This window comes from Podarcis vaucheri, assembly GCF_965113315.1.
Source record: "Podarcis vaucheri genome assembly, chromosome: 10".
Classification (NCBI taxonomy): domain Eukaryota; kingdom Metazoa; phylum Chordata; class Lepidosauria; order Squamata; family Lacertidae; genus Podarcis; species Podarcis vaucheri.
Genome location: NC_138748.1, coordinates 70,254,213 through 70,273,603, shown reverse-complemented (window position 1 = coordinate 70,273,603; position 19,391 = coordinate 70,254,213). Strand labels below are relative to the sequence as shown.

Below are 19,391 nucleotides of genomic sequence, written 5' to 3'. Positions count from 1 at the left end.
CTGCGTTGCTCCCAGACAGGAGGAAGGAAGTCAAATGACACCGAGGGTTGGTTCAGAGAAAGAGTTCTTTATTCCTGCTCTCCGGAGCAGTAGAAAGGCACTTGCGTGGTCAGTCCACAGCAAGTCCAAAGAAATGAGAAATTTAATGCAGTATATATATTCTCCAGGCACCCTCTCCCCCTTCCCCAGGAATCCAGCCACGTCAGCTTGTACACGCAGGTTGACATCACAGATGTTCCTGCTCCGGTACTCCTGACCATAAAAGGGTATTCCTTCCTGTACTCCTGACCATAAAAGGGTATTCCTTCCTGTACTCCTGACCATAAAAGGGTATTCCTTCCTGTACTCCTGACCATAAAAGGGTATTCCTTCCTGTACTCCTGACCATAAAAGGGTATTCCTTCCTGTACTCCTGACCATAAAAGGGTATTCCTTCCTGTACTCCTGACCATAAAAGGGTATTCCTTCCTGTACTCCTGACCATAAAAGGGTATTCCTTCCTGTATTCCTGACCATAAAAGGGTATTCCTTCCTGTACTCCTGACCATAAAAGGGTATTCCTTCCTGTACTCCTGACCATAAAAGGGTATTCCTATTCCAATGCTCTTATCTTGGAGCAAGAGGTCGCCAACTCCAAGAACACACTGTGGCGCTGTTCCTGGACTAGGTCTGTGCGTCAGAATGTGGTAAGATAAGACCCAGACATGTCATCCCTACTCCACTGGAACAGCCAAGATCATCCTTTGCCGTGACTGATAAAGGAGAGAGCTTTGTTTATACAGCTGTGTTCTTGTTATGCATTTGCTCACCAGCTCAAGTTAATGCATTTTAGAAATGCTCGCTTGGAGAAAGAAGAAAAGGGGGGTTTTGGGTCCCGTTTCAAACTGACTGCACAGAAACCCATTCCTTCACTTTCAAATAATAAATAAATTTGCTCCAGTGCTTTTGATATTTTTCTTCCTGATTCCTGATTCTCCCTGTCAGCTTCGCCAACTCCACAAATTCTACCATTTATATTCTCCAGTCTTCCAATGTCGGGATCTCTTTCTGCTTCCACCTTTGAGCCAAGAGGATTCTCACTGCCGTTGTGGCATACATAAATAAATTGACATCTTTTTTATTCATTTCTTCATCAATTAGCCCTAATAAAAATGCCTCTGTTTTTTTTTGCTGAAGTTATATTTTAATATTTTTTTTAATTCATTGTAAATTATGTCCCAAAAAGCCTTGACCTTAGCACAGGACCACCACATATGTAGGAAGTTCCCTTCCTTCACCTTACATTTCCAACATAATTTGTCCTGGCACCTATACATTTTGGCCAGCTTACTCTGGGTAATGTACCAATGGTACATCATTTTCATTAAATTCTCTTGGAGAGCCACACATGCTGTAAATTTAATTGTTTTGTTCCACATTACTTCCCATCTCTCAAAGTCAATATTGTGTCAAATTTTTTTTATTAGTTTTCCAAATTTATAACAAACAAATAAAAAGAAAACATCAAAAAGAAAACAAGCAAATGTTTATCCTACCTGTAATAATTCCACTTTTGTTCACATTGTTAGGTGACTTCCTCAAGTCCCCCTGGCTGAGTTTCCATATAAATCATTGTAGCAGTTTTCCAAAACTATCTTCACATAAAATTTACTTAGTCAGTTAACATCTTTCTTTCTTTTCATTTGTTTTTTAAACCATAATATTCTACAACATCGCTTATTTTAATCCCAGGCCAATCTGATGCTCGCAAGTAATTCTATTTAAATTATCTTAGCATATTTAGCTAAATAGTCTTTGAATTTCCTCCATTCCTCCTGGTTCTTCTCCTCCTCCTTCTGGTCGCAGACTCTTCCGGTCAGATCAGCTAGTTCCCAAAAGTCCATCATCTTCATCTGCCATTCCTCCACTGTTGGCACTTCTTGTAATTTCAAATTTTTGGCCTTAAATAATTTTATTTATTCGGTTTTTCATATTAAAATTTTACAGTTGTATATACAACATAGAAACAAGATTCCAGATAGGTAATCTCCTGGAATTCCCTCCTCCCTTTTGTGGGTCCTATTGATTTTCGTTTTATTTATTTTTTATTTTTATAGTAATTTTTATTGAGTTTTCCATATTTATCATATTCACATTCTGTTACATAATTCTGTAACTTAAAGCATTGCTCAAACTGAGCATCGACCTCCTTCCCTCCCTCTTTCTGACTTCCAAACATCTTTGATAAATTCTTAGCATTTCTATAGGCACTTTTTTACCTTCTATCTTCTTTTTATATTTCACCTCTTTATATGTCAATCGGTTCCTTATTTTCATATTACAAAACATTTCAACTCAAGCCTACAAACGTTTTCGGATGTTTACAATGTTCTTCCACATAAAATACAAATTTGCTCCAGTCCTAGAGGAAATTAAAAAAAGAGAAAGATGTAAATTTGTTTATGTATGCCACAAGGACTGCAAGGATACATCTGGCTCAGAAATGGAAATTCCAACATTGGAAGAATGGCAGGTCAAGATGGTGGAATACATAGAGTTGGCAAAGTTGATGGGGAACATCTGGAATCAATGCGGCAAACTGTTTGTGGGTCTTATTGTTAATCATTTCCTCCCGCATCTTTTATAATAATCCAAATATTTTACCTCTCCGTTGTATCTCACCATTAAACTACAAGTGTTATTCAAATCCTACTAACAATTTTAACTGTTTGTAATGGTTTTTGAGATAAGTTATCAATTCCCCCCATTCCTTATTAAAATTTTGGTCTTCCTGATTTCTGATTCTTCCGGACATTTTAGCCATTTCAGCATAATCCATCAACTTGATCTGCCATTCTTCTTTGATCGGGACTTTAGCTTCTTTCCATCTCTGGGCCAATAACATCCGTGCAGCTGTAGTCTAATAATAATAATAATAATAATAATAATAATAATAATAATAATAATAAATTTATACACTGCCCTCCCCGGCCAGAGCTGGGCTCAGGGCGGCTAACACCAAAAAAATCACAGTAAAAACATAATGGAGGGGGGGAACCAATTTAAAATACAGGTTAAAATGCAATTTTATAATTTTTATTTATATGCGATTACTAAAAGCATTACCAAGGCCACAGACAGTTAAAGGCCAAGGGCCTGGTTACAGAGGAAAGCTTTTGCCTGGCGACTAAAGATATATAATGATGGTGTCGGGTGAGCCTCCCTGGGGAGAGCATTCCACGAACGGGGAGCCACCACTAAAAAGACCCTTGCTTTTTTTCTTTTAAAATAATATTTATTATTTTTAAACCTTACAAAAAAGAAAGAAGAAAAAAGAAGAAAAAAACATACAATACAATATATAAACAATACACAACACAACATTAGCACATTAAACAAAGCAAAAGCAAAAACAGTTCAAAAAACACACATCATACCATCTCAATATCCTCTCTTTCATTCCCTTGTTTCATCGACCTCCTCTCACCTCCCTTTTTGTATTCCATTTCTATTAATTGTTTCAGCAAATCCTTTCCATCTTTCTCTATTTTCTGTCATATGATTATCTTAACATATTTTAACCTTATTTTCCATTAAAATTATAATACTTATTTATGCTTAATTCCTTAAAGCATTTCTACTAAGGCCATATAATTTCCTTCCAACATTTTTCTAACATTCATTAATTTTACATTATTTCCATATATAGATTTTAAACTTTTTCCAATATTCTTCCACCGTCTCTTCTCCCTGGTCCCGAATTCTGCCAGTTATTTCCGTCAATTCCATATAGTCCATCAACCTGGTGATCTTCTGTCCGAGGCTCTTAACTCTTTTCCAAGTCCCTTCTGCGAGTCTTCTTCATGTTTATACATGCACTTTACTTTGTCTTCTCCTGATCTTGTTCTTATTTTTCTTCCTCTGATGCTGAAAAGTAAATCTCGAGGAAATTCCCACCTAGCAATGTTTTTATTCCTTCTCAACAAATCAGCCAGATCTCCATAGTTAAAACTAAAATTCACAAGGTATTTCCAGTCATATTTCAAAGTTCCTCAAGATCAAGTCTAGCAGTCCCCACAACTCCAGTCTCCTCCTGGCCCAAGTCCAGGTCCCAAAGGTCAGTGAATCCCTGCATGAAGGGATCTATCCAACTTTCCTTCTCCAGTCCAAGCGGGGCTCCAATCCTCAAAGTCTGGCTTTCTCTAGATTCCGTCATAAAAGGCATCCACTTGTAGTCATCAAATTGCATCTGTGAGGCTGGGGCTCTAAGAACTTTCTCCCCCGCCTTCTCCTCAATTTGCCATGTCAAGGTAGATCCCTGTATCGATTCCTGAATAGCTTCTGTATTAATATTCACTTTTTGTCCAAAATTAGTCACTTTTTGTTCCAAGTTATCAAGTTTTATAATGGTCACATCTGTCTTCCTATGGAGCTGTTCCAGTGAGTCATTAATCTTACTTAATGCAACCACTAAGGCTTCTTCTGTCAACATTCTTAACAGTCCAAGGTCAATCCCAGATTCTCACAGTCTTATCTTGCAGCTGGAAATTTCCCCAGCTCAGCTCATGTAACAATTTCAAAGGCTTCCTCTAGGGGGAAACCATTTCTATTTGTATCATTCCTTTTAAGCACAGCTCAAAGTTTTAGCCGATGATTTTAGCCGATGGAAGTTTAATCCTTTATGGAAAGCTTTCCAAGACTTTAGCTTGAAGCTTTTTTGCTCCAGTCTATTTACAAAAGGGGAAGGCGGACTTCCTGTTTGAAACCTCCCCGTTTCGGTACCAAATTAAGACGTTTAAAAATCCAATTTTCCGTTCTACTCACGGGTAGTTGTTTTAAAATCAAATTGTCCACAGGAAAAAGTCAGCCCTCTCCGGCAACAGCAATGTGGCTTCACTCCGTGAAAGAAGCAGTCAATTTGCAGCACCGTGCCACTCACCCCACGTCGCTCTGGATCCCCGAAACCGGGTTTCCCCACGAGTAGGGGAGGCGCAAAAGGTGCCAGCCGAATCCCACGTTCACAGGCTTCACCCGCCTGTGTTTTTTTGTGGGTCCCCGCCTTCGCCGTGGCGGTCGGACCCTAATTTCCACGAAGCGAATTCCTCCCGGTCAGAGGAATTCAGCCATTACCGGAGGCGCTAACCCGGAAGTTTCACTAAAAAGACCCTTGCATTTAAATGGAAGTCATTTGGAGAGCTCATTCGCAAGCGAATAGGAAAATCTAACTGATAAGAACAACACTGGGGAAGCGTTGGGAAGAACATATAGAGAGAACGACTTGTGGACGGTCCAGTACATGTCTCTACAACTATTAAATAATAATAATAATAATAATAATAATAATAATAATAATAATAATAATAAATTTCCTTTATACCCGGCCCTCCCCAGCCAAGACTGGGCTCAGGCCAGCTAACACCAGGTATAAAACAATTGATTAAAATACAACTTAAAAACAAGATTAAAATGCAACATTAAAATGCAGCCTCATTTCAGTAGAAACTCAAATCAAAAACTTTTAGGGGGATGAAAACGTCAAGTCTTCACCAAGGCCAACTATCCAGACTGGTCCTACGTGGGCCAGAAAAAAGCCAGGGAAGTCCCCAAATAGGAGTTCCATCACAGAAAGAGAAAGGAAAGAAGAACGAGGGGAAGGGGATCAAGTTGATTCCAAGCCAAAGACCAAGCGGAACAACTCTTTCTTACAGGCCCTGCGGAAAGAAATCAGATCCTGCAGGGCCCTGGTCTCATGAGACAGAGCGGTCCACCAAGTTGGGGCCAGTGCTGAAAAGGCCCTGGCTCTGGCTGAGGTTAATCTGACTTCCTTCTTTCTTCCTATTGCATTTGTATTGAATCCATAGCCCTCCAACCCCCCCCCCCCCTCTCGGCCCCTTTTGACTTGTGTCTCCCCACCTCACCCTCCTAGGTTTTCCTCTGCACGGCGAGGAGCCCTTTGCACTCCTTCTTTTCACCATGGTGACCAAGTTCTGCAGCGGACACGCTCCCCACTTCCCCATGAAGAAAGTCTTGCTTTTGCTCTGGAAGGTCCTCGTGGTGAGTGAGGTTCTGAGCTTGCCTTTCGACAGGAGCAACTCGGGCTCAAGCGACGCATGTTTGTGGCCTGTGGCAAATCACGCCTGCTGTAGGTCTCAAAGAAAAAGCGCTCCGTTACGTGCTACCCCGGTCTCCGAGCGGCGAGAGATGTCGGGGGTTCCAGGCGCTTACTCAGAGCTCAGTTTCCTTATAAGAAAAAAAACTGCTCTCTTTCCCTTCTGGGGTACCCAAGAGCCCATATAGAGTCCTTAATGGGTTCCTGCCAACTTAGCAGTTCGAAAGCACCTCAAAGTGCAAGTAGATAAATAGGTACCTCTCCGGTGGGAAGGTAAACAGCGTTTCCGTGCGCTGCTCTGGTTCACCAGAAGCGGCTTAGTCATGCTGGCCAATGGTCAGGGATCCCTTTCCCTTTCCCTATTGGTAGGAGAAAATAACAGAGGCCAACTAGATTATAAAGGTAAAGGGACCCCTGACCATTAGGTCCAGTCATGACCGACTCTGGGGTTGCGGCGCTCATCTCGCTTTATTGGCCGAGGGAGCCGGCGTACAGCTTCCGGGTCATGTGGCCAGCATGACTAAGCCACTTCTGGCGAACCAGAGCAGCGCACGGAAACGCCGTTTACCTTCCCGCCGGAGCGGTACCTATTTATCTACTTGCACTTAGAATCATAGAATCATAGAGAACATCTCACAAGGGCCATCACGTCCAACCCCCTGCCAAGCAGGAAACACCATCAGAGAACTCCTGACATATGGTTGTCAGGCCACTGCTTAAAGACCTCCAAAGTAGGAGACTCCACCACACTCCTTGGCAGCAAATTCCACTGTCGAACAGCTCTTACTGTCAGGAAGTTCTTCCTAATGTTTAGGTGGAATCTTCTTTCTTGTAGTTTGGATCCATTGCTCCGTGTCCCCTTCTCTGGAGCAGCAGAAAACAACCTTTCTCCCTCCTCTATATGACATCCTTTTATATATTTGAACATGGCTATCATATCACCCCTTAACCTCCTCTTCTCCAGGCTAAACATGCCCAGCTCCCTTAGCCGTTCCTCATAAGGCATCGTTTCCAGGCCTTTGACTATTTTGGTTGCCCTCCTCTGGCACCTTTGACGCGCTTTTGAACTGCTAGCTTGGCAGGAGCAATTATCCAGCAACAGGAACTCACCCCGTCGTGGGGATTTGAACCGCTGACCTTCTGATCGGCAAGTCCTAGGCTCTGTGGTTTAACCCACAGCGCCACCTGTGTCCAACTGGATTATATTGAGAAGCAAAGCAGCTAGTATCTCTCCCATCTGGCTTGCCCCAGCCACTCTGGGTGGCTTCCAACATATATTAAACATATAAAAACATAATAAAGCATTGCACATGAAAAAGCTTGCATGATTTTTGCAGGCTTAATTTTGTGGCTGGGGGGAGGCAGCTACAGAATGGTGTGTATTGGAGCTGTGTTTAGAACTTTGTACTTTCCCCAGATGGAGCAAAAAAAATATCTCTCACATCATCAGCAACAGCTAGACATGACAAGAGCGCAGGAATTGCTTTGCAGAAGCATATCAGTTCAGTCCTGCCGGATTTCCTGTTAAATATGTATTTGTTCGTTTATTTGTTTGTTAAATTTGCCATGTCCTTCCAACAAACGGTGCTTGAGGACAAGCACTGTGGGCTTCTGGCTGAGTGGGGCCACTGTGGGAACAAGATGCTGGGTGGAATGGGTCCACTCTGGCCTGATCCAGACCCTTCTGATGTTCTGATGACCCCACCACCTCCAGCTTCTCAGCTCAGGCTGCGTTGTTGAGGACCCACCTGGAAGCATAGCTGTCAACTGTCCCTTATTTGGCGGGACACTCCCTTATCCCAGCACCGTGTCCCGCTGCTGTTCCTTATTGATGGTGTCCCTTAAATTTCCCGGGTTTCAAAGGAAGCAGCTCCTCTCCCTCCCTCCCTGCCGGCCAGGGAGGAGGGAGGCTCCAACTGTGTTGCTTGGCTGTGTTGCTCACCCAATAAGGAGTCGGAGAACAACTGGGGGGTGGAGCTTGCATGCCTTGTGCCAATCAAATCGGCCGCGTTGCCTAGGGACTCACCTTTGCTCAGCGCTTCCCAGCGGAGAGGTGACGGTGGTTTTCCTTGCTGCATCCCCTTTGCCGGGTTGCTGCGCTGTGGGAACCACCGCTTGAGGCTTCGTTTGGCTGCTGGCTGGGCTTTCTGCCTTTGGCTCGGAGGGGCTCAGAAGTCGAACATACCTGTGCTCTGAAAATCCCTTATTTTGGCTGTTGATCCCTTATTTCTGAGGCTGCTGGTCCCTTATTTTCAAATCTGTAAGTTGACAGCTATGCCTTGGACCAACTCTTTCCCTTCTCTCTCTTGCCTCTGCAGTTCACCCTGGGTGGCTTTGACGCTCTGCAGGCCATGAAGGTGAAGAAGCGTCAAGAACTGGGCTTGCCCCCCCTGCCAGAGGACAGCATCCAAATCATGCGAAGATTGAGGGCAGCCTCTCCCCCTGCCTACGCCATCGAGCTGGTGGAGCAGCAGCAGCAGAAGCGGGGGCACCGGAGCAGGAGGGTAGGAGATTTGGGGGGGTGCTCACCTCTCTAAGGCCAACCAGGACTGGGCAAAACCCAGGCGATACCCATATTTTTCACTCCATAAGATGCACCTAGTTTTTAGAGGAGGAAAACAAGGGGGAAAAATTCTGAACGAAACAGTGGGTGTGTGATTTTTGTGGTTCATGCTGTGGCCACAGACATGTGATCTGATGGTGAATTTGGGGTGACCCAATGCAAAAATCCTGAGGATCCATGTGGATCTGTGCTTTGTAACCACGCTTTTGCGCCATTGCGGCCCCACGAAACAGTGGCTGAAGGATTTTTTTGGTGCAGGCCATAGCCATGGACATGCTATGTGATCTGATGGTGAATTTGGGGTGACCCTTATCTCTCTTCCGATCCCACCAATCAGCTGTTTCCTTTCAACACCCCCTTCCCTCTTGTTCGCCTTAGTGTCTTTTCCTTAGCTGGAGCAGTTTTTTGCTCCTCCTTTTCTTCTAATTTCTCTCCTTATTGCTTTAGTCTTCTTGTTTCCCCCCTTTGCAAGTTTGCTGTCTTTACCTCCCCCCCTCCCAGGCAGCCTCCTTTATCTCTAGCGTCCCTTATCTCTCTCCCCAATCGGCAAACAATCAGCGAATTTGTTTCAACACTCCCTTCCCTCTTTCTAAAAAGAAAGCACGATCTCCTTTTTGCCCCTGGGCAATTCGGTTCCAGGGACCACACATTCACTCCATAAGATGGACAGACATTTCCCCTTACTTTTTAGGAAGAAAAAAGTGTGTCTTATGGAGCCTCAGCTTCAGGATCTGTCCTTCCAGTGAGCACTCAGGGCTGATTTCCTTCAGAATGGAGAGGTTTGTTCTTCTTGCAGTCCATGGGACTCTCAAGAGTCTCCTCCAGCACCATAATCTAAAAGCATCCATTCTTTGGCAATCAGCCTTCTTTGTGGTCCAGCTCTCACTTCCATACATCACTACTAGGAAAATCATAACTTTAACTATACGGACCATTGTTGGCAAGGTGATGTCTCTGCTTTTTAAGACGCTGTCTAGGTTTGTCATTGCTTTTCTCCCAAGGAGCAGGCGTCTTTTAATTTCGTGGCTGCTGTCACCATCTTCAGTGATCATGGAGCCCAAGAAAGTAAAATCTCTCACTGCCTCCATTTCTTCCCCTTCTATTTGCCAGGAGGTGATCGGCCCAGCGGCCATGAGCTTAGGTTTTTTTGATGTTGAGCTTCAAACCATATGGTCTGAAGGTCTAACATTAATATACCCAAATTCATCCACCTCTTCCACACGACCATTTCTTTCCTGGTTTTTGATTTTTGCATAGCACACAAAATACATAAATCATGATATATTGCCAGGTCAGAAACTATGAAACTGATACCATGATATGGACTTCATTTTGAAGCCAACTTAGGCATACCAAACACATTGCCTCCCTTTTAAAAAATGTGTTTGCATCCACTCCCTTACCTTTCAGCAAAACTCAAAACCTCAGCGAATGTGGGTGTTTTGTAGCTGTTTCAAGAAGGGTTGAGATTTCTGCAGTGCAAACCTATTGCGTGCCAACTCAGAAGTTATGGTTTGAACAATTAGCCTTCTAGAAATAACCTGGAATGAATAAACGAGAAAGAAGTCCCTTTGAGCTCTGTGTGGCCTTCTCCCAGGTAAGTGGTAGGAAATTGCAGCCTTTGTCAAGGAAAGGCTACAAATGTATAGCCACTTTCCTGGAAGTAAAACCCATTTAACTCAGTGGGACTTCCGAATAAATACGCGTAAGACACGGCTGCAAAGTTGTGTTCATTGGTAGAAAGGAAGGCCGTTTTTAATGGTCTTTTGTTAAAGTGATATTTTTAGAGTAGGCTTATGAAAAAGCCCAAATGACTCTCCTCACCCCTGCTTAAAATGTTGATTTTTCCTATAGCGAGTTAAGTGTCCAAAAAAAGGTAAAGTTCTAACCTACATCTCTTTCCCCAAAAAAATTTTGTTATTCATTTTACAACACAATTAAACAACACAAACAGAAAAACAAACAATACAAACAAATTCTTGTCTTATCCTTATTTTTTTCTAAACATTGTTAGGTGGGCTTCCCCTAGTCCCCCCCCCAATCTGATTTTCATTTTACCTCATCTTTAGCAGTTTACATATATCATAATTTCTAACCATTTTTTTTTATCACGCTTACTTTTACCATAAAAATCTTCACATTTTATCACTTACAAATAATACTGTTTTAAAATACACTATCTTCTAACCCTACAGCCTATATCCAGTTCCAAAGCTGTTCTGCTTAAATATTACCATATTTTTCGCCCTATAGGACGCACTTTTTCCCCTCCAAAAATGAAGGGGAAATCTGGGTGCGTCCTATGGGGCAAATGCAGGCTTTTGCTGAAGCTTGGAGAGCGAGGGGGGTCGGTGCTTCAGGAACACATCCGCAGCCTAGGCAGCCCTACGGGAGTTCCTGGCAAGGCTCCCCACGCTGCGTATAGCAGCCTGCCGCCCGGCGGGTGGGACGCCCTGAAGCAGAGCGCCCCCCGCGCCTGGCAGACATCCGCAGCGTGGGGAGCCTTGCCGGGAACTCCTTTTTCCTTTATTTCCCCCCAAAAAAACTAGGTGCGTCCTATGGGACGGAGCGTCCTATGGGACGAAAAATACGGTAACATATTTTTTCAAATATTCCTTAAACTTTGTCCAATCTTCTTCCACCGTCTCTTCTCTCTGGTCTCGGAGTCTCCCGGTCAGTTCAGCAAGTTCCATATAGTCCATCATCTTCATCTGCCATTCTTCGATAGTTGGTAAATCTTGTTTCTTCCAATTCTTCGCAAATAATATTCTCATAGCTGTTGTAGCATACAGAAAAAAGTAACATCCTTTTTGGGGATTTCACCCCCCACTATACCAAGTAAAAAGGCTTCTGGTTTCTTAATAAATGTGGTTTTCAACACTATTTTCAGTTCATTATAAATCCTTTCCCATAAGTCTTTTACCTTGGGGCACGTCCACCACATGTGGTGAAAGGTTCCTTCTTTTTCCTTACATTTCCAGCATTTATTATCATGAGTATGATATATTTTTGCTAACCTTCTACATCTCAAGGGCTGGATTAGAGCTACTAAAACATTTTTTTTTGGGGGGGGAGTTGCTGTTTCCTCCCAACCAAATACAATCCTAATTTAGATTAGACTGGGGTTTTATTTTAGGGGGGGGAATGTGAATCTAGCTGTGGGGCAGCCAGGGAGAATACATATCTAGGAGTCCGCTATCAATTTTGCAGCCAGGGACGTGCGATAGGACCACCAACTTCTGCCGCCACGCCAAGCTTGCGTATTGGATATTGACTTTGCATGCTCGTGGTGGCAGCTTTTGGGGCCCCTGTGTGATCGTAAGAACACCAGAAGGATCTGCTGGATCCCCAGGGGCAGGGAAGATGGGCAGCAGGACCCTGCGCTGAAATGCTTCCCTTTCGCCAAAACTCAGAGCGGGACGTTCCAGCAGAAGGGGTGGAGTGCCACATCTTGCGTTCCTGCCACCCGAGGCAGCTTCTTCTTCATCATCATCATCATCATCATTTATTATTCATACCCCACCCATCTGGCTGGGCTTCCCCAGCCACTCTGGGCGGCTTCCAATAAAATAATAAAATACAGTAATACATCAAACATTAAAAGCTTCCCTAAACAGGGCTGCCTTCAGATGTCTGCTAAAAGTCTGGTAGTTCTCTTTGACATCTGGTGGGAGGGCGATCCACAGGGTGGGTGCCACCACTGAGAAGGCCCTCTGCCTGGTTCCCTGTAACCTCACTTCTCGCAATGAGGGAACCGCCGGAAGGCCCTTGGCGCTGGACCTCAGTGTCCGGGCAGAATGATGGGGGTGGAGACGCTCCTTCAGGTATACTGGACCGCGGCCATTTAGGGCGTTAAAAGTCAGCACCAACACTTTGAATTGTGCTCGGAAACGTACTGGGAGCCAATGTAGGTCTTTCAAGACCGGTGTTATGTGGTCTCGGCGGCCGCCCCCAGTCCCCAGTCTAGCTGCCGCATTCTGAATTAGCTGCAGTTTCCGGGTCACCTTCAAAGATAGCCCCACGTAGAGCGCATTGCAGTAGTCCAAGCAAGAGATAACCAGAGCATGCACCACTCTGGCGAGACAGTCCGCAGGCAGGGAGGGTCTCATCCTGCATACCAGATGGAGCTGGTAGACAGCTGCCCTGGACACAGAGTTGACCTGCGCCTCTGTGAACAGCTCTGAGTCCAAAATGACCCCCAGGCTGCGCACCTGGTCCTTCAGGGGCACAGTCCCCCCATTCAGGACCAGGGAGTCCTCCACACCTGCCTGCCCCCCGTCCCCCCAAAACAGTACTTCTGTCTTGTCAGGATTCAACCTCAGTCTGTTAGCCGCCATCCATCCCGCCTCATGGGTGGACCGGCTCTGGAGGCAGCTGTGGATGGGCTACTCAACTCCTCTCTACCCAAACAGTCATTCTTCTCCTCCTTTCGCCTTGCAGCCTCTGATGAAACAGGACAGCCTTGACATCTACAACGAGAGGGACCCCTTCAAGAATGACGAGGTGCTGGTGGATGAGGAGGAGCCTGATGACATCGACAACGGCATCGAAGGGGAGCTGGACCTCTTGGAGCGGGACACGGTCATCCAGGCCGTGTCGGCCCCACGCCCGCCCGTCGAGAGGGTCTCCTTCCCAAAGGGGCTTCCCTGGGCTCCCAAAGTCAGGTATTCCTACCCTGGCTCCTACCCTTCGGAGCGAGATCCTGGGGCCTGATCCGTGCAAGTGCTTGGTAGTGGAACGGCTGCAGCAACTCAGGCCGCAGCTTTGGAATCTCCCTGCAAGGAGAAAGCTAGCACAGCAAGGGAGAGCAGGCAGGACTAGTGAATGAATGAAGGAATGGACTTTATTACGGTCTCAGACCAGGATTAAAAAGCATATAGATAAAATAGCAGTTAGGATTTTTTTAACCAATAATTGTTAGTGCAAATGAGGACAAGGAAACAGGCATAGGATAAAACATCTGGATAAAATACAAGATTAAACACGGATAATGGATGGATAAAAAAACGAATAATTAAAACAGATAGGAACTAAAAACAAACAAGGGCACACAGTTAAAACAACTGTAAAAGCATAAGAACTAAAAGACTCGCAGTTAAAACAACTATAAGAGGCTGCAGAGTAAAAGCCTCTTAAATAGAGGACACTCACAACATTAGAAACTGCTGTGCAGATATGGTTAAAACAGACAATTAAAACAATGTACAACACAGAAATTTAGCAACAGTGTACAACAATAAACTGTCCCAGGGAGTTGACTCAGAATCACCCATGGAGCCGTGTTTGGGGCTTTTCATGACGGACTATTTTGAGTTGGGCGATGGTCTGCGCCTACAGATCTGTACACAGAGTCTGGCGACCATCCAGGTCATCTTCTGATCTTTGCCCAACACCAAAAGGTCAAATTTTTGCTTTTGCGGGAGGTCGGCGAGCCTCATCAGTACGGGATCCAAGATCTTACTACGTGCCTCGTTATAAAAGGGACATCTAAAAAACAAGTGTTCTGGGCTTCCTATCTCTCCCAATGGACAGGTGCAAAGTCTCTGAGCATAGGGGACCCTTCTGAAGGCTCCATCCAGGACTGGCGAGGGAAGAGCCGAGCTTCTGGCGAGTGTAAAGGCCCTTCTTGCATCCCTAGATACGAGAAAGAAGAGATATACTGCCGGTGCAGCTATATCTCTCTCGATTTCTCCAATTCTATTTGTCCCTGAGGTGGTGGTGGTTTTCTGCTTGAGAAATTCCTAAATTCTGCTGTGTGGCTAAACCAGCCCTGGGAGAGGGGCGTCCTTCAAACCGTGTGCCCATATCCAAATTGTTGCAGTCCACCCCCCAAAAGAAAAAGAACTGGATTTTTCTAAGAGAATAAATAAAACAGCCAAGGAACATGGTTGAATCTGAAGTCCCGGGGCTATTTGGGATGCGATGAGCACTTAATTTGCTTCTGTGCGAGAGCTGTGATGCTTGCGTGCTTATTACGCTTGGCCTACAAACCAATATTCAGAATAAATCCTTTTCACCTCTGTGTGATGCCATCTGAACGCAGATCGGCTGGAGGCAGAATGTTTTCTCTCAAGCAGCCTAGATATTGGACAGGGTCCGTCCCCCCCGCCCTGCCCCCTAATGTGTGGTGTGCTTTTGTTATATATTCCGCCTCTGCCCCCACCTCGCCGCCGCTGCAACATCCTGCTTCTCTTCCAGACAGAAAGACATAGAACATTTCCTGGAGGCGAGCAGAAATAAGTTCATTGGATTCACGCTTGGGCGGTGAGTTATCGTTATGCGTTTGGGGAGGGAAGTGTTGCACTTTGCGGCTGTTTGGGGCTTCTTGAGATGAAGTGAAGGTTTCTGCTCGACGTTGATCACTGACTGGGCTGCCGGCTGAATGGAGGAGAGACTTGTCTCCTAGGAGCTGGCTTGCATGTTGCAGAATAACAGTGGGTTTGCAACCATGCATGCCAGGGCTCTAATCATAGGGGTGGCACGGCTTGATTGTCAGAATACTGACCCTTTTGCCCCATGTGGTTTTCCCAACAAAAATCATTCCTTTCAGCAGAGCACCTAGCAGGGCCTGCAAGACAGAGCTGTTCTGCCTGGCCTTTGGTTTGGACTCAGTCTGACCCTTATGTTGACCTCCCCTTATAGTCTTGATCCATCAGCTACTCTTAAAATGAGGCTGCATTTTAAATTGCATTTTCAACCTGTATTTTAAATTGGTCCCCCCACCATTATGGTTCTAATGTGATTTTATTGGTGTTAGCCGCTCTGAGCCCGGCTCTGGCCAGGGAGGGCGGGGTCTAAATATATTATTATTACTATTACTATTACTATTACTATTATTATTATTACTCCAACATGTTATACGTGGGGCATCAGCCTCGTGTAGAACTAGGTGTCTAGGTTGCTCACTGGAGCAAAACTGTGTGAGCATACAGTGGTTACATACCTCGGGTTACATACGCTTCAGGTTACAGACTCCGCTAACCCAGAAATAGTACCTCAGGTTAAGAACTTTGCTTCAGGATGAGAACAGAAATCGTGCTCCAGCGGCACGGCAGGAGGCCCCATTAGCTAAAGTGGTGCTTCAGGTTAAGAACAGTTTCAGGTTAAGAACGGACCTCTGGAACGAATTAAGTACTCAACCCGAGGTACCACTGTACAATGATAATTCTGGTCCGACTGCACTGGCTGCCAACTACTGTATTTTTCGCCTTATAGGACGCACTTTTCCCCCTCCAAAAATGAAGGGGAAATGTGTGTGCGTCCTATGGGGCGAATGCAGGCTTTCGCTGAAGCCTGGAGAGCGAGAGGGGTCGGTGCGCACCGACCCCTCTCGCTCCCCAGGTTTCAGGAAGCTATCCGCAAGCCTTGGGAGCCCGTGGGAGTTCCCGCCGGGCTCTCAAGGCTTGCGGACAGCAGCCTGCAGCCCGAAACCCAGGGAGCGCAGTGGAGCGTACCCCGGATTCGGGCAGATCTCCGCAAGCCTGGGGAGACCGGCGCGACTTCCCGCCGGGCTCCCTAGGCTTGCGAATAGCAGCCTGTTCTGGGGGCTGGGGGGGGAATAATTTTTTTTCTTTATTCCCCCCTCCCAAAAAAACCCTAGGTGTGTCCTATGGGCCGGTGCGCCCTATAGGGCGAAAAATACGGTAGTTTCCGGCCCCAATTCAAAGTGCTGGTTTTGACCTATAAAGCCTGAAACGGCTCAGGAGCGCAAAACTTCAAGGACTGCCTCTCCCCATATGAACTCACCTGGCCCCTGCAGTCATCATCTGTGGCCCTTCTTTGTGTGCCTCCTTCTTGAGAGGTCCAGAGGGTGGCAACACAAGAACAGGGCCTTCTCTGCAGTGGCTCCCAGATTGTGAGATGTTCTCTCCAGGGAGGTTTGTCTGGCGCCTTTGTTACATATCTTTAGGTGCCAGGCAAAAACTGCCAGGAGCTCGTCTTACTCTTGAGTAGGACCCTGGCAGAGACACATGCCCAACAGGCATGTTCCCTTCCTCCTGGTTGATCGTGCAGGAGCTTCAAAAGCTTTTTTCAGCCCTAACATCACAGCGACCGATGCCAACCGACACCGGCACACTTAGGGATCCGCAGAGTTTGCGCAGCTTGCATAACAGACCTCAGCAACTCAGCATTTTGGCTAATCGACTTTATTTACATATAAACACACACGGAGCACTGCAACATGGCTCCCTCTCTCTCTAGCATCAGACAGCAAAGAGAAAGAACAAAGGACAATAGTCCCACTTCACGGAACACAAACATCCTGTCTCCGTCACTTCCCACTCTGTGGAGTCAAAACATACACCGTCATGTGATAGACAACAGTCCCATGACTGCAATCATGGAGCAGGAATTCTAACAAAAACACCCTCTCTTCTCCCAGGCCTTTGGCTAATTCAACCATCTACGGAAAACTGTGCCTTTGGGGGTGAAGTCAAACCGTTGGAGAGCTACAAGCCCTGATGTGGCTGTAGAAACCGATACAGGAGAGACATGTTTTGTTGCAGCTAGGGCTGCTGAGGTGTCTGGTTTCGCTGTTGCAGATTACCATGGCATTTTTTTTTCTCTGTGCTCTTCCCGGAGCGCTTGCACCGCCTTGCCTCCGTGATTGAGGGGGCTGGGGCCACGCAATGTCGTCATGTCATGCGTGCAGACACTTCAGAAAAGGCCTGTTCTTGTGTTGCCGCCCTATGGACCTCAAGGAGGAGGCACACAAAAGAGGGGCCTATGGTGATGACTGCAGGGTCCGGGTCCGGGTTCAAAATTACAGGGTCCGGGTTCAAAATTACAGTGGTACCTCCAGTTATGAACATAATTCATTCTGGAGGTCCGTTCGTAACCGGAAACCGTTCTTATCCTGAGGCGCACTTTCGCTAATGGGGCCTCCCACTCCGGAGTGCGACTTTCGCTCACATCCTAGGGCAAAGTTCACTACCGGGAGCAGCTACTTCTGGTTAGCGGACCTCGTAACCCGAAGCATTCGCAAGAAGGACCATTCGTATCCAGAGGTATTTCTGTATATGGTATATTGTATCTGGTGTATTCATACCACGAGAGCAAAGTCTACTCTTTAAGCACATTTTGTGGAGCCTTCCAGACAGTACAGATAAGGGGAATGCATTTAAACGAGCTAACTAAAATTATAAATCTTATCTAAATTATAAAAATAGTTGGGCATCATTCCCTGACGAGGCCGCAAACGTCAGTAAGCAGATGTGCATGCAGAGGGCTGAATAGGATAACGTTCATAATCTAACAGCCTTTGCTTGATGAGTGAGAAAATATTGCAATCCCTGTTCGTTTGAGCTTAAAGGTAATTGCAGAAAACTGTGTCAAATTAGGCGAATCTGAGTTAGTATTAGTGAATTAGTGAGTTGTAGGCTTTCTGAGTCTGTGTTATATTTATATTTTAACAATGCAAATGGTTGCAAGGTACATAAACAAACGATGGCTTGCATGTTTATTGTTGCATGGTCCACAGCTTAAAAAATAGAAGGTGATGCAAGGTGGAGAAATTGTTATTTGATAGAGAGATCAACCGCACTATGAATAATTAGATGATGGTTTGACACTAAGCCTCTCATTCCTGCCCCCTATCTCTCCCCCCTCCCTCTTTCAGGGACACAGATACCTTAGTGGGGTTACCACGCCCCATTCATGAAAGTGTGAAGACCCTAAAACAGGTAAATTCTAACTTAGGCGCTTACATGATGGCTCCTCTCTTTCTGATGGTGGGTTTTGTGGGGTGGGGATTGTTGGGAGAGCGCTCCGGGCTATCTGCAGCCCCACCGGACCGCCGAGCGTCCTCCGGTGAGCATAGCTCTGGAAAAGACACCCCCTTCTTCTCCAGGGCCCTCCAGCGACATAAACCAACTTGATTTATGCACACTAGCCTTCTCTCTTGACACAGCAAAAGAAAGAGGCATCTTAGTTCTAAACTACCGTATTTTTCGCTCTATAAGACGCACCAGACCACAAGACTCACCTAGTTTTTGGAGGAGGAAAACAAGAAAAAAAATATTCTGAATCTCAGAAGCCGGAACAGCAAGAGGGATCGCTGCGCAGTGAAAGCAGTGATCCCTCTTGCTGTTCTGGCTTCTGGGATAGCTGCGCAGCCTGCATTCGCTCCATAAGACGCACACACATTTCCCCTTACTTTTTAGGAGGGAAAAAGTGAGTCTTATAGAGCAAAAAATACGGTACTATTTATTTACAGAATATTTACAGACAACGGCATTATGGCGTCTGTTCTCTCCAACTCCGAGAACAAACAGAACAGTGCAAAAGTGAAAGTGCCATATTTTTCGCTCCATAAGACGCACCTGACCATAAGATGCACCTAATTTTTAGAGGAGGAAAGGGGGAAAGCCCCATTTTTGGGGAGATCAGCTCACAGTTTTGCAGCTTCTTTTGCAAAGGGAAAAAATCCTGTTTATATGGGGTTCAACTCACAGTTCTGCAGCTTTTTTAGGAAAGGAAAGGGAACCGTTTCTACAGTTTCCAGACAGATAATCTAATCAGCCAGTCCCATGTCGCTGGGGAAACAAACGGCTTCTGTCTGCAGAACATTCAACAATGGAGGCCTGGGCAAGAGCCAGCGATTGCCCACACATTCGCCCCATAAGACGCACAGACATTTCCCCTTACTTTTTAGGAGGAAAAAAGTGTTTCTTATAATATGGTACAGGTTCACAGACTCTTACACCGGAAGAGAGATAAATAAGAGAGTCTTCCTTTCTC

The 19,391-nt window shown here is 45.6% G+C and overlaps 1 protein-coding gene across 1 annotated transcript in view; it reads left to right on the top strand.

The window, feature by feature from the left end:
- STRIP2 (striatin interacting protein 2) overlaps positions 1 to 19,391 on the top strand; it is a 68,923-nt gene that overhangs the window by 35,501 nt on the left and 14,031 nt on the right. Inside the window, exons 8-12 of the mRNA XM_082238821.1 lie at positions 5,906 to 6,033; positions 8,407 to 8,592; positions 13,092 to 13,315; positions 14,850 to 14,915; positions 18,271 to 18,334. Coding sequence (XP_082094947.1) covers positions 5,906 to 6,033; positions 8,407 to 8,592; positions 13,092 to 13,315; positions 14,850 to 14,915; positions 18,271 to 18,334 — 668 coding nt within the window. The remainder of the gene's footprint in view (positions 1 to 5,905; positions 6,034 to 8,406; positions 8,593 to 13,091; positions 13,316 to 14,849; positions 14,916 to 18,270; positions 18,335 to 19,391) is intronic.